The sequence below is a fragment of the Myotis daubentonii genome, chromosome 13 (genome assembly GCF_963259705.1).
Source record: "Myotis daubentonii chromosome 13, mMyoDau2.1, whole genome shotgun sequence".
In the NCBI taxonomy this organism is placed as follows: Eukaryota; Metazoa; Chordata; class Mammalia; order Chiroptera; family Vespertilionidae; genus Myotis; species Myotis daubentonii.
The window spans coordinates 33749299-33762906 of NC_081852.1; the positions used below are offsets into that span (position 1 = coordinate 33749299).

Here is a 13608-nt window from a genome sequence, read left to right on the forward strand (position 1 = left end):
AACAAAAACAATTTATATTTTTGTTTTTAAATAATAAAATAGTTTATCAATGTTATTGACAAGTCTCCATTTGACAATAACTTGCAGATAGGGATACATAGGGCTCAAATATCAAAATAATACTATGAATTATTATTTGCAATAAACATTTCATAGCGAACATATCCACCTTCTTAGAAGCATCTGAAAATGAAATTCTTTTTCATTGAAATTTGAATTTCCATTCAATTCACAATAACATTGTAAGAGCAGAATTTGGAAACTAGGGGAACAAACACAGAAGCTAAATGCTGCTGCTAGCTAACATAGTTCACCCTGCGGCAAAGTTCAGGAATGATTCCGTAAGTGACACTGTAAACCATGTCATTACTTCAAATAGCTAGAGTGCATTTTGCGGATCAATTATTATATGGTCTGTACTATGCATTATATAGAACTATAAATGAATAAAAGATATGATTCACTGCTGTCACCAAATTGCCAAGATCCTTAATGTTCATGAAGCATCTACAAGGTGCCAGGCATTGTGCTTTGTCAAAGATATTATCATTATTATTACTATTAACAGTAGTTTTTTAATCCGCTGACCATAAAGTCTACTTTGTCAAGACACACCCAAAAATATGTAGGAAAAATGTCATAACTTTGATATTCTCATATGGAATAAATGTCTAATCAATAAGATTCCAAGTAAGTCGCTACAATGCGAGAGATAATAATGATCCTGTTTAATGTATTTATATAGCCTAGATCAGAACACATAAGTAGAATAATTAGACCTTTAGCAACTGATATTTATTGAATGTTAATCTGGGACAGTTACTGCAAGGGAGCCTAAAAAGTTACTTTATTTTAAGTTGAGAAGAGCTCTGTGGTTAAATGAGTATGACATTAATTCATATAATTTGATATAAATTAATGTTACTATTATGCACTTAGAATACTGAATTTCAAAAAGATTAAGTATTCATATACTTAATAAGCTTAGAACATAATTTCAGACTTTGGTCTTTCTCGCTCTGAGGTCAGCCTGCTTTCCTCTGGACTGCACTGCTCTATAATATACTGTGATAAACTGAGAATGTGCAAGTTCTGAGCAACAGTCTAATGCAAGTGAAAGAATAATGCGAGAATAGTGAGAAATGAGCAATTATCCTTCTACTGGGAAAACTTGGAGTAGAAATATTTACCTCAAAGTGTCAATCTCATTCACAGATAAAAACGTAGCTTTATCTAACACCTCTTTTACCTTGTCATCTTCCTGCTCATAAACCGAGAGTAAAAAGGTCTTGATTGATATGGCAGATAGCTTTGGGTATCTGCTTTATCTTTATTCATGGCTTTACTGAAATACTTGTCGGGGTATAAAAAAAGATGAAAAGTTGCATCAATACTAAAAACAAGGAATCTATGTCCGTAGTAGTATAAGATTGCTGCAGTCTTGAAAGAGAGGGTGGAAAAAAAAGTTCAGACAGTGATAAAGTTTGATTTTCAGGTCACTACCACAGAAATATGGGAGCTTTCCAATTGCACAGGCATCAGTCATCTGTCTCAGACACTATTCAAACATACTTGAAGAACATGAAAGATTCTGTAGCATTTGAGAACATTTTTTAAAAAATATGTTATTATTGATTTTAGAGATAGAGAAAGGAAGGGAGAGGGAGAGAGAGAGAAAGACTGATCAGCTAACTCCTGCATACTCCCTACTGGGAATCCAGCCCTCAATTCAGGTATGTGCCCTGACCAGGAATTGAACCAGTGACTTTGGTGCATGGGAGGATGATCAAACAACTGGGCCACACCAACCAGGGCTTGAGGAGAACATTTTATATTAACGATAAAAAGAGGAAAAAGTCTTTAAGAAGATTTATTGGAAAAAATACAAGTTATTTATTTTTTAAAAATATGAGTTGCAAGTAAACCTCAATAAAGAAGAAATAAATATACTGATAGAGAAGGAAAAACATAACTGAAATAATAAAATTAAAGAGATTAAAGATAGAAAACATAAAACCAAAAATTGCAATATTGTTAGTAACTAATAATAACTAATACAGTTTTTAACTTGCTAGGAGTTTTCAGTAGGTTTTTACAAGCATTTCTTTAGTTAGTTACCAAACCTCTTAGTAAAGAAGGTAATAGTACTTTCTTTATTTTATAGATCAGAAAGGGGGAAGCTCACTCACTGAAGCTAGCTCACTTGAAAGGCAAGACTCAGACTATATTAACCTGGTTAAGGCTCCGGTAGCTCGCCGTGATCGTATAGTGGTTAGTACTCTGCGTTGTTTATTAACCTGGTTAACAAAAGAATATTCTTACCATATTGAAGTACACCATTACATGTTTGAGAATTCTACTAGACTACAGAATAATTGACAGGGGGAATGTAACAATGAATATCAGATGGAAAGATAAAATTATAATCAATTTGTGTTAATAAAGAAAACAGGCAGTGTGAGCTACTGCAATAACAAAGATATAGCAGAAAGAAAAAAATCCATTGGAATTTTACAAAGCCCTTATGCATGCATATTGAAAGTGCTCAAAGTATGAAACAAAGTTAAGGTAAAGAGACTAATACTTTAGGAAATTACAATATCCTATGTTTATTTCAAGACAAAAGCACATTTTTACCAAATAAAAAAAAAAAACTTAAAGGAACCAAATATTAGGTAGAACTTTGATTTATTATCCCTAGTAATTGAAGCTAGAAGACAATAGAGGAAGGTTTGCAAACGGAGGAAAAGTTTATGATTAGAGAACCTAAAATTTAGTCAAATTTTCAGTTATGAAGTAATGAATATTCTTACATAAAAGAACTCACATACTTTACTGAAAAAAACTTCAAAGACATGTCACTTGACTGTTGAGTAAAAATGAACTACTTTAAAAATAACTAAATCATGATATATATTTAGAAATGACCTTGAAAACCAATAAAACAAAATAAAATCTAAACATAAACCAATAAAGCTTTACTATCTACATCTAAGCCTATAGCTATATATGTAATTGAATACAGGAATCTAAAATAATTCTTAAAGAAAATATAATATAAAAATAGTAACATGGTTCTGAATTCTTAAATTTTATTTATAAGGTCGGTAGTTTTGTGGGGTGTGTGTGTGTGTGTGTGTGTGTGTGTGTGTGTGTGTGTTCATGTTCATTAGAAACATTAACAAATAAAGTTAGGTAGTATTTCCTTATTTGGCATTGTATCATCTTCATCTCCCGTAATTTTGTGGTTAATATTCCATAAATCCAAAATTTTAGGGATCTAATTTCTTTTTTTAAGTCAATGCATGTCTTTCAAATATCTAGTTTTCGCCTACACACATACAATCCTAAACTTCACAGGTCAAAAATGAACTAACACCTAACCTCAAACTATTCCAAAAAATTCAAGAGGAGGAAAGACTCCCAAGCTCATTTTTGAGCCCAGCATTATTCTAATTCCAGAACCAGATCAGGACACTATAAATAAAGAAAATTATAGGCCAACATCCCTGATGAATGTAGACACTAAAATCCTCAATAAAATATTAGCAAACCAGATCCATCAATACATTTAAAAGATCACACACCATGGTAAAGTTCAATTTAATCCTGGGATTCAATAGGGCAAGTCAATTAACATGGTACATCACATAAACAAAATTTAGAATAAAAATCATGATCATATCAATCTAATCTAATAAAGGAGAAACATGCAAATTGACCACACCTCTGTTACACCCCGAGCCACGCCCACCAGCCAATCAGAGAGAGTATATGCAAATTAACCCAACCATGATGGTGGCCAACAGCCAGGAGCTGGAACAAGCAAGAGGCTTGGTTGCCCCAGCGATGGAAGAAGCCAAGCTTCCTGCCGGCCCTGAACTGGCTGTGGCCTCTGCTGAAGGCAACAAAGTTTCAATTATAGAAGATAAATATATCTGAGATACCTGCTTCCAGCCAGCCTCCACTGGGAGCTTGGGTGGCTGGGGGCCATGGCTAGCCTGCAAATAGGCATCAGCCCCTCACCCAGGATGGCCAAACCCTCATGGGGTGAGGGTCCCCACTGGGGGGCTTGGCCAGCCTGCAAACAGCCATCAGCCCCTCACCCAGACTGGCCAGGCACCCCAGCAGGACCCCCAACCCTGAAGGGGGTGTGGCCAGCCTGAAAACAGCCCTCAGCCCCTCCCCCAGGCTGACCAGTCACCCCCTGGGGACCCCGACACTGAAGGGGCTGTTGCCAGCCTGCAAATAGCCATCAGCCCCTCACCCAGGCTGGCCAGGCACCCCAGCGGGACTCCCACTCTGATACGGGACACCCTTCAGGGCAAACCAGCCGGCCCCCACCCATGCACCAGGCCTCTATCCTATATAATAAAAGGGTAATATGCAAATTGACCCTAGCAGTTGAACGACTGGGAATGACTGGTCACTATGATACACACTGACCACCAAGGGACAGACACTCAATGCAGGAGCTGCCCCCTGGTGGTCAGTGCGCTCCCACAGGGGGATCTCTGCTCAGCCACAAGCCAGGCTGATGGCTGCCAGTACAGTGGTAGTGGTGGGAGCCTCTCCTGCCTCCTCAGCAGTGCTAAGGATGTCCGACTGCGTCTTAGGCCTGCTCCCCGCTGGCAAGTGGACATCCCCCAAGGGCTCCTGGGGCTGCCAGAAGGATGTATGACTGCCTTGGGGAGCAGGCCTAAGCCAGCAGGTGGTCATGCCCCACAGGGTCCCAGACTGTGGGAGGGCACAGGCCGGGCTGAGGGACCCCCTCGAGTGCACAAATTTTTGTGCACCAGGCCTCTAGTATATACATAAAAAGCATTCGACGAAATCCAGCACCCATCTATGATAAAAACTCTCAGCAAAGTGGGAAAAGAAGGAACATATCTATAAATATAAAACCCTAATATGCAAATAGACTGAACAGCAGAACAACTGAACGACAAAACGACCCATCACTATGGCGTGCACTGACCAGCAGGGGGCGCATTCAGAACATGGCAGGCGTTGGCAGCAGGCGGCAGAGCGCAGAACATGGTGGGTGTTGGCTGCAGTGGGATGGTGGAGCAGGTGAGCAGGGGAGCGGTGGTGATGGGAACGGTGCTGCTGGCAGACAGGACTCGGGGGCCACAGCGGGAGGGGCCAGGCGGGGGCACGGAGGATGGGCTAAGACCCGCCCCTGTGCCCATTGCAGACTCGTGGCCCACAGTTCCTTTCAAGGTGCATGAATTTGTACACTGGACCCCTAGTCTCACCATAATGGAGACCATACACCACAAAACCACAGATAACATCATACTCAATGGGGAAAATTAAAACATTTCCTTTAAAATCAGGGACAAAAAAAATAAAATAAAATCAGGGACAATACAGGAATGTCCATTTTCACCATTCTTATTCTACTGAAAGAATACATGCACCCCTATGTTTATAGCAGCATTAATTACAATAGCTAAGATCTGGAAGCAGTCCAAGTGCCCTCAGTAGATAAGTGGATAAAAGAAAGCTTTGGTACATTTGTACAATGGAATACTATGCAATTATAAGAAAAGGAGCTCTTACCCTTTGAGACAGCATAGAGAGACCTAGAGATTATTATGCTAAGTGAAATAAGCCAGTCAGAGAAAGACAAATATCACATGCTCTCACGTATATATAGAATCTAAGTAACAAAATAACCTGACTAATAATATAGATCCAGAGAAATGGAAGCGTGCAACAGACTTATGGTTTTCAGAGAGTAGGGGAGTGAGGGGAGGGCGGGAAGAGATTAACCACAGAACTTATATGCATATATGCATAACCCATGGACACAGACAATAGTGCAGTGAAGGCTTGGGGAGGGGGACAAAGGGAGGAGAGAGTTAATGGGGGGGAGGGGACATCTGTAATACTTTCAACAATAAAGATAAATAAGTAAAAGTAAAATAAAAAGTTATATGCAAATATATGTATATATATATATATATATATATATATATATATATATATATATATATATATAAGACTACAAAGAAAGCATGTTTGCTTTTGAGGCAAGGTACAATAGAATTCTAGTATCTGGATGGCTTTTTTATGGATCTTCTGGAATTCAACTTGATTAAGAAAATATGCTGAAAATTTTCAGGCACTAGGTTGTGGTTTATAAACACAGTTAAGATATTTTCTGCCCACAAGCCAATAAAGCTTTAGGTAAAGAGGTAATTATGACAATTATACCAGGATGGAGGAACATTGTGATCTATTCCTTAAGGATACCCAAGCAAATTTGAGCCATGGGTAATTTTCTAATTTCTTCAGTGTATTGTTCCTCTGTAATCCAAACAGTAAAATTTGAAGCTAAGTGAAATGAGGGGGATAGGAGAAGAATAAGGAACAGTCATTGCTATCCACATGCGGATAACCTGCTCTTCAAAAGAAATACATTTCTGAATTACTTGCATTTTCACAAGAATTGAGGACATTGTTCTTTTAGTAGTACCACTGTACTATTTTCTTAGTAGTAGGTAGAATCAAGTCCACTTGAGAGTAGTGATCTCTTACCAGGTTAGATATTTCACTAAGAATAAAAATTGATAAAAGTGTATTAAGTATGGACTATTTGGTAAACATTGCAAATAATTACAATGACATTGGTTTTGAAAGGAAATATGTCATGATCTTACTCTAATGTGAAATCTAATGGGATACAAACAAACAAACAAAAAACAACAACTGATAAACAAAATAGATCCAGCAACATAGAAACATGGAACAAACAGGAATTTCAGAGGGAAGACAGGGGTGGGGGATTGGGCAGGTGGGGGGCATAAGGAGGGCAGTTTATTAACAGAGAACTTATATGCATATATACATATATGCATAGCCCGGGGATGCACAATATAGAGTGGTAAAGTCCTGGGAGGGGTGGGTGCAGGGTGGAGGGGGTCAATGGGAAAGCAAACAAAGGGGACATCTGTAATACTTTCAACAATAAAGATAAATTTAAGAAAAAAGACAGGCTATGTCTGTGGGCAGCTCCATGGGTCCAGATGAGTGCCCTCAGGCATTTACAGCCCTAAGGTAGCATTACTATTATAGACTGAGAAGGCACAAATTAGAAATACTTGCACTATGATGTTATGGTGGGCTACTATATCACTAGGCTGTAGGAATTGTTCAGCCCCACTATATTCTTTTGGGACCACTAACTTATATAAAGTCCAGTGTTGACTATAATGTCATCCTATCTAATAAAGACAAAATATGCAAATTGACCATCACTTCACGACAAAGATGGCAGTGCCCATAGTCAACAAGGAGGGAATATGCAAATTGATGCAACAAAAACTGCAGCGGCTAGACTAGGGCACTTGCCTCGTTGCTAAACAGGCGTTCTGCCCCACCCTGGCCGCTCTGGGCCTCTGATCATAGCGTGTGCACAGGTGCGGAGCAGCTGGGTAGGGGTAGGACGCCTGCTATGAGAGGGCCGGCAGGGGGTGGGGGGAGCTACAGGACGGCGGCAGGGCCAGAGTGAAGGCAGATGGTGGTGGCGAGAGCGAAGGCCCAGGTCCTGGGTGCCGGAGGGAAGCCGGTGCCGGCACCTAGGGGAAGGAAGGCCTACTCTTGAACGAATCTTTGTGCATCAGGCCTCTAATTATCAACACTAATAAAAGAGAAAAATGGTAATTGGCGTACGACGATACCCTTTTCATTGGCTAATCAGGGCTATATGCAAATTAACTGCCAACTATGATTGGCAGTTAACTGCCAACTAAGATTGGCAGTTAACTGCCAACAAGATGGCGGCTAATTTGCATATGTAGGCACAATGCAGGGAGGCGAAAGGGAAAGCAGGAAGAAGCCCCCTGCCACTGACAGTGATCGGAAACCCAGGGGGGAGCTAAGAGCTGGGGGGCAGGGCAAAGGTGGCCCTGGGGCCGCCTTTGCCCTGCCCCCCAGCCATGATCAGAGAATCAGGCGCCTTTTCCGCCCTGGCCAGTGATAGCAGGAAGTAGGGGTGGAGCCAGCGATGGGAGCTGGGCACGGTCGAAGCTGGCAGTCCCAGGAGCTAGGGGTCCCTTGCCTGGGCCTAAAGCGGAGCCCATGATCATGGGGCCGCTGCAGCTGCGGGTCCCCGCTGCCCGAGCCAGACGCCTCAGCCAGAGGCGTTAGGCCTGGGCAGGGGCAGAGCCTGCAACCGCGGGGAGCTGGGGGTCCCCTGCCCAGGCCTGACACCTCTGCCGGAGGCCTCAGGCCTGGTCAAGGGGCCGATCCGGCGATTGGTGATCGGAGGGTGATGAGGGTCAACTCCTCTGGCCGAGGCATCAGGCCTGGGTGTGGGCGGAGCCGGGGATTGGGGGGATATGATGGTCCCCTTGCCCAGGCCTGAAGCCTGGGTCAGAGGCGTCAGGCTTGGGCGGGGGGTGGAGCAAGCGATCAGAGGGAGATGGGGGTCCCCTGCCCAGGCATGATTCCTGGGCCAGAGGCCTCAGGCCTGGGCGGGGGCCAGAGCCAGTGATCGGGGGGAGATGGGGGTCCCCTGTCCAAGCCTGACACCTCTGGTGGAGGCGTCAGGCCTGGGCAAGGGGCCGATCAGGTGATCGGAGGGTGATGGGGGTCTACGCCTCTGGCTGAGGCATCAGGCCTGGGAAAGGGGCAGAGCCAGCCATCGGAGAGGTCTGGGGGTCCCCTGCCCAGGCCTGATGCCTGGGCCAGAGGCATCAGGCCTGGGCTGGGGGCAGAACCAGTGATGGGGGGAAATGAGGGTCCCCTGCCCAGGCCTGACGCCTCTGTCAGAGGCGTCAGGCCTGGGCAAGGGGCCGATCCTGCGATTGGAGGGTGATGGGGGTCAACGCCTGAGGGCTCCCAGTATGTGAGAGAGGGCAGGCTGGGCTGAGGGACACTCCCCACCCCCCACACCCAGTGCACGAATTTCATGCACCGGGCCCCTAGTATAATATATGACTGTATCACTAGTGTCAAAAATTCTCAAGATTCAAATATCACAATTGCCTTGGGAAATAATCTTCAAAATCATATTTGAGAATGTATTATTTTTATCTTTAACTCTGGTTTTTCTGAAAAACTCATAAATAGTAGCATAAGAAAAAACCTTTTTTTGTTTTTTAGATTAGCTGTTAGTATTATAGGACAAAATTTCAGTTCTAATAAGTTATTTAAGACAATTACAGTTAGTTTTCCAAACTAACTCTCCTGAGATGTTTACAGTTTTCTATTTCCATTTTAAATTTTTCTGATGATTATCAACACAGTTCTAAATAGTACACATATTTCTTTTATTTCTTCAGTTTTCACTATATGGCATATGAAAAAAAAAAATGAGGAATTTAATTAGCACTTTTTCCTCCCTCTTGGTTGTTTGCTATGTTATTTTTACTTTTTATTGTTTATGTAACTCTAAAGAATATGATTAAAACTCCATTATTTATTCCAACAATTTCATATAGTATAGAAAGAGGATTTTTAAACTACATGACTACCAAAACTCTAATACCTGTTATGTAATGGCTACTTAACAGTGCCACAGAAATAAGCACAGTGAAGGGCATTACCAGGGACATCCTAATATTATGATCTGTTCACATTTAGCCCTAACAGACCAGCTCAGAGTCAATCTAAAAAATATAGGTAAGTAATTAAGTTATTTCAAAAAGTTGGAGTCTAATTAGGAACCCTTGGTATAGTGCCCTGACCATGGGAAGTAAGATGGGATTTCAGAAACTCCTGAGATTTGTAATGTCTCTCAAGATCTGAGAAGATTCACACTTTTGGAAAAGTTACCACAGAGTTAACTAGTTGAACCAGGAGTACTGTAGCTCAGCTGTCAGCTGACATTGGCTGACACCATCAGATTCCTTTGAGAAATGGCTAGGAAGAGTTGATCAACCCGTAACTCCTACATTCAAACATATGTACTTTGAACAGCGTTGGATTTTTTTTTTCATTTTATAGAGAAATAAAGGTACTATAAAGAAAGTCAACAGATAATTGGAAAGGTACATGTGTGGCGGGGTGGAAAGGCGTGTAGAGAAGTGAAGGGATAGGGAGAAAGTATAATGGAGAGGAAGAGGCACAGAAACAGGTAGTGAGGGAAAGAGTTTAGGAAGAGTGTTGTGTGAGAACAGTAGTCATCTGGATTTAATTGAGTAAATTTGATATTGATTGGCATTTCATAGTTCCAAATCCACAGTTAGGGAAGTGAATGGAACATTGGTAAGTTATCCCTACCTAGAGCTCTATCTTTTTAGTAAAATATTGATAGCATGTAAACCACTGAGAGCCCATTAGCAATTATGATCTCAACAGAGCTACTAAGATATATAAGAGCTCCAAATTATTGGTCAATGATTATCTTTAATTATTCCAACTTCAATAACTTAATGCAATGGTTCTCAACCTTCTGGCCCTTTAAATACAGTTCCTCATGTTGTGACCAAACCATAAAATTATTTTTGTTGCTACTTCATAACTGTAATTTTGCTACTGTTATGAATCATAATGTAAATATCTGTTATGCAGGATGGTCTTAGGCGACCCCCGTGAAAGGGTCATTCGACCCCCAAAGGGGTCACGACCCACAGGTTGAGAACCACTGACTTAATATAACTTAGTTGAATACTTATACTTAATATATATGTATAACAATAATAATGTAACAATAAAATTTAATATTGTAAATAATGGTTTAATATCATTACTCTTTCTTAGCACACGAGAATTGTATGTTTCTGCTGGGATTGTAAATTACTGATTTTGTATAAGAGTACATATGTTTCAAGGTCTATTACTTGAGAAGAACTAATAGAAAAGAACAGTATACTAATTCGTTAGAACGTGAAACTGTCAGATATTGAGATACAGTTTATTTTCCTTTATAATTACCACTTACATATTTGGACTAAAAGTTTCAAAGACTTAAATCCAAACTGTATACTAAGGGTATTAGTTCAAAGAGATGTTAATGTGTAGTTCTAGAAAATGTGCTGATAATACCTTCTTCTTAGGTAATCATTATGCAAATTAACACACTTAAGCCTCTGAAAAGACTGTAGTAGAATAACTTTTTCAAATTATATTTTATAAAATATTTCCCAAGCTTATCTCTGCACAGTGCACATTTGTTTTTTCAGTATACCCATTATAATCTAGTACCAGTGTTAACAACCTATGTCCTATTCACCATTGTTTTTATAATTAAAGTTTTATTGCAACGCAGTCATGTCCACTTGTTGCTCTTCTGTTACAATGGCAAAGATGAGAAGCTGCAACAGAGACTGTATGCCAGACAAAGCCTACACATCATTATTATCTGGTCCTTCATAGAAAAATGCTTGCCAATCTTAAATAAAAGATAATAGCAATACTTGGTAGTTTTATATTTCTTTTGATAAGATGATCTAGAGAAAACTCAAAATTTATTGACATCTCTCTCCCTTGCTTTCCTTTTAGGAGAAATTCCTAGTATAAAGTTCTATGCATGTAATTACTATGTCTTTTTATTTTGACTTGGAGGACACCTTCCTCTTTCAGATTCAAAATTAGCCAGCCTAAGGTGTTATATTACCAATATTAAAACCTGAGTTAAACTACTGGCTCAGTGCTCATTTAGCTGTCCACACTCTAATACCTGAATGTCAGTTTTTCATGAGGTATTAGGAATGAAGCTGAACTAAGCTCTCTGACTTTATCTTTTTCAGGAAGAACTGAACCCCATCATCGTTACCCCACCCATCCAAGCCATTGATCAGGACCGGAATATTCAGCCGCCGTCAGATAGGCCAGGCATCCTCTATTCCATCCTTGTTGGTTTGTATCTGCTAACATTTTATACTTTCAGTTATCACTCTGGAATCATGTAGGAAAAAAAACTTCTCTCAAATCAGAGTAAACAACTTTAATAACAAATATTTTCTTTTTGGAAATTATTTTTATTACTAAGTATAAATACATGTACAGATATTTTTCTCTCTCAGAATTAGTTTCAGTGAAATGTGTAGAACAAAGAGAAAAACTTTTACTGAAGCAGTAAAACAACTTTAAAAAAATAAGAGATTAATCTACATATTGGTGTTTTCTTCAATATCACCTCCTAAAGAATTCTCTGAGAAAAAGAAAATGAAAAACTTACACTGTTTGCTCTACCAGTATTTTATCATTGGTGGGTGCAGATACATAATTCTGAAAATATATGGCTGATTAAATAAGGGTATTTGGAGCCATATGGGAGAAAGAGAAGGATTCTAATTAGCCCAAGGGTACATAATACATTATTCCCTTGGCTAATTTTTTCTTGAAAAATTTCACAGAAGCTGTCTTAATCCATCCTTGTGCAGATACTGCTAATTATACCAAAAGAAAAAATGATGAGAACTTGATTATGTTACCCAAAATTGCTTTTTTCCCCACATGAAGTGCTTTTGCTAAAATATGGATGCTGCTTCTTTGCAGGGTTTTTAGTCTCTGGATAGACAGATGTGTCTGAGACAGACCATACATCTCTTTACAAAGGAAGAGTTGCTTTTGAAGTATGCTTGAAAATAACTATTCAATGGAATTCAAATTACCCTCAACCTCTTTCTATTCCCAGGCCCCAGCTACATGTATGCACACATACATAAGAACACAGCAACCTGCAGACCTTAGATTTCAAAATATGATGCTACAATCTACTTAAAAATGCTATCGGTAAAGAAAACTCAAGTAATTTTGTCCCAAGCCTTTGTTCTCTAGAATATATCATACACCAGTGGCTGATATTAGACTATTAAATCTTTAAAAAGCTCTTTTGAGCATAAGCATAAGCCTGCTTTAAGTCTATAGGACTCTTGTCATAGATAAACAGAAACAGGCATTTTTCATGAAATTAACTGAAGGCTTGAGAGTATGTCAATCACAGCACTAGATGCTGTAGATAGGACTGTGAGAGTTAACTGTTCTAAGCTAAGGTGAGATAGAGCATATGACTGAAAACAGGTCAAAGGGTAAAATAATGTGCATAGCTTTAAGCACTATCAATAAAGTATGAGACATATCATGTGGGCTTATGGGAGGAGAGTGCTAAGGTTTTCTAAGAGAATGACTCAGGAAGAGTTATTTCAGTAGAAAGACTGGGATTTCTGGGCAGAAAATGGCAGACAAATGATCTAGATAGATAATGCAGCATGTGTGAAGTCCAAAGGATGAAATTTAAAGATAGTCTTGGGAGGCATGTTACTCAGAGTGGGCTGGTATCCACTGGCATTTGTAAGATTTTTCACATTTAATAATTGCATATATTGCCCCAGTTTGGCTCAGTGGCTAGAATGTTGACCTGTGGACTGAAGGATCTCGATTTTGATTCCAGTCAAGGGTGTGTACCTCAGTTGCAAGCTAAATCCCTGGCCCCAGTCAGGGAGTGTGGGGGAGGCAACCAATTGATGTATATCTCTCACATTGGTGTAACTCTCTGTCTCTCCCCCTCCCTTTCACACTCTCTCTAAAAATAAGTGGAAAAAATATCCTTAGGTGAGGATTAACAAAAATAAAATTTAATGTATTCTTTCTTTAAATAAAAGGGCAACTACCCTATGGAGCAAGACACATTCCTTATATTGTAAAGTTGGT

At 40.0% G+C, this 13608-nt stretch overlaps 1 protein-coding gene across 2 annotated transcripts in view; it reads left to right on the forward strand.

The window, feature by feature from the left end:
- The window catches only part of PCDH15 (protocadherin related 15), a 681342-nt gene that overhangs the window by 373631 nt on the left and 294103 nt on the right, over nt 1–13608 (forward strand). For both annotated transcript variants that reach the window (XM_059662693.1, XM_059662692.1), the window contains exon 9: nt 11703–11811. In XM_059662693.1, coding sequence (XP_059518676.1) covers nt 11703–11811 — 109 coding nt within the window. The remainder of the gene's footprint in view (nt 1–11702; nt 11812–13608) is intronic.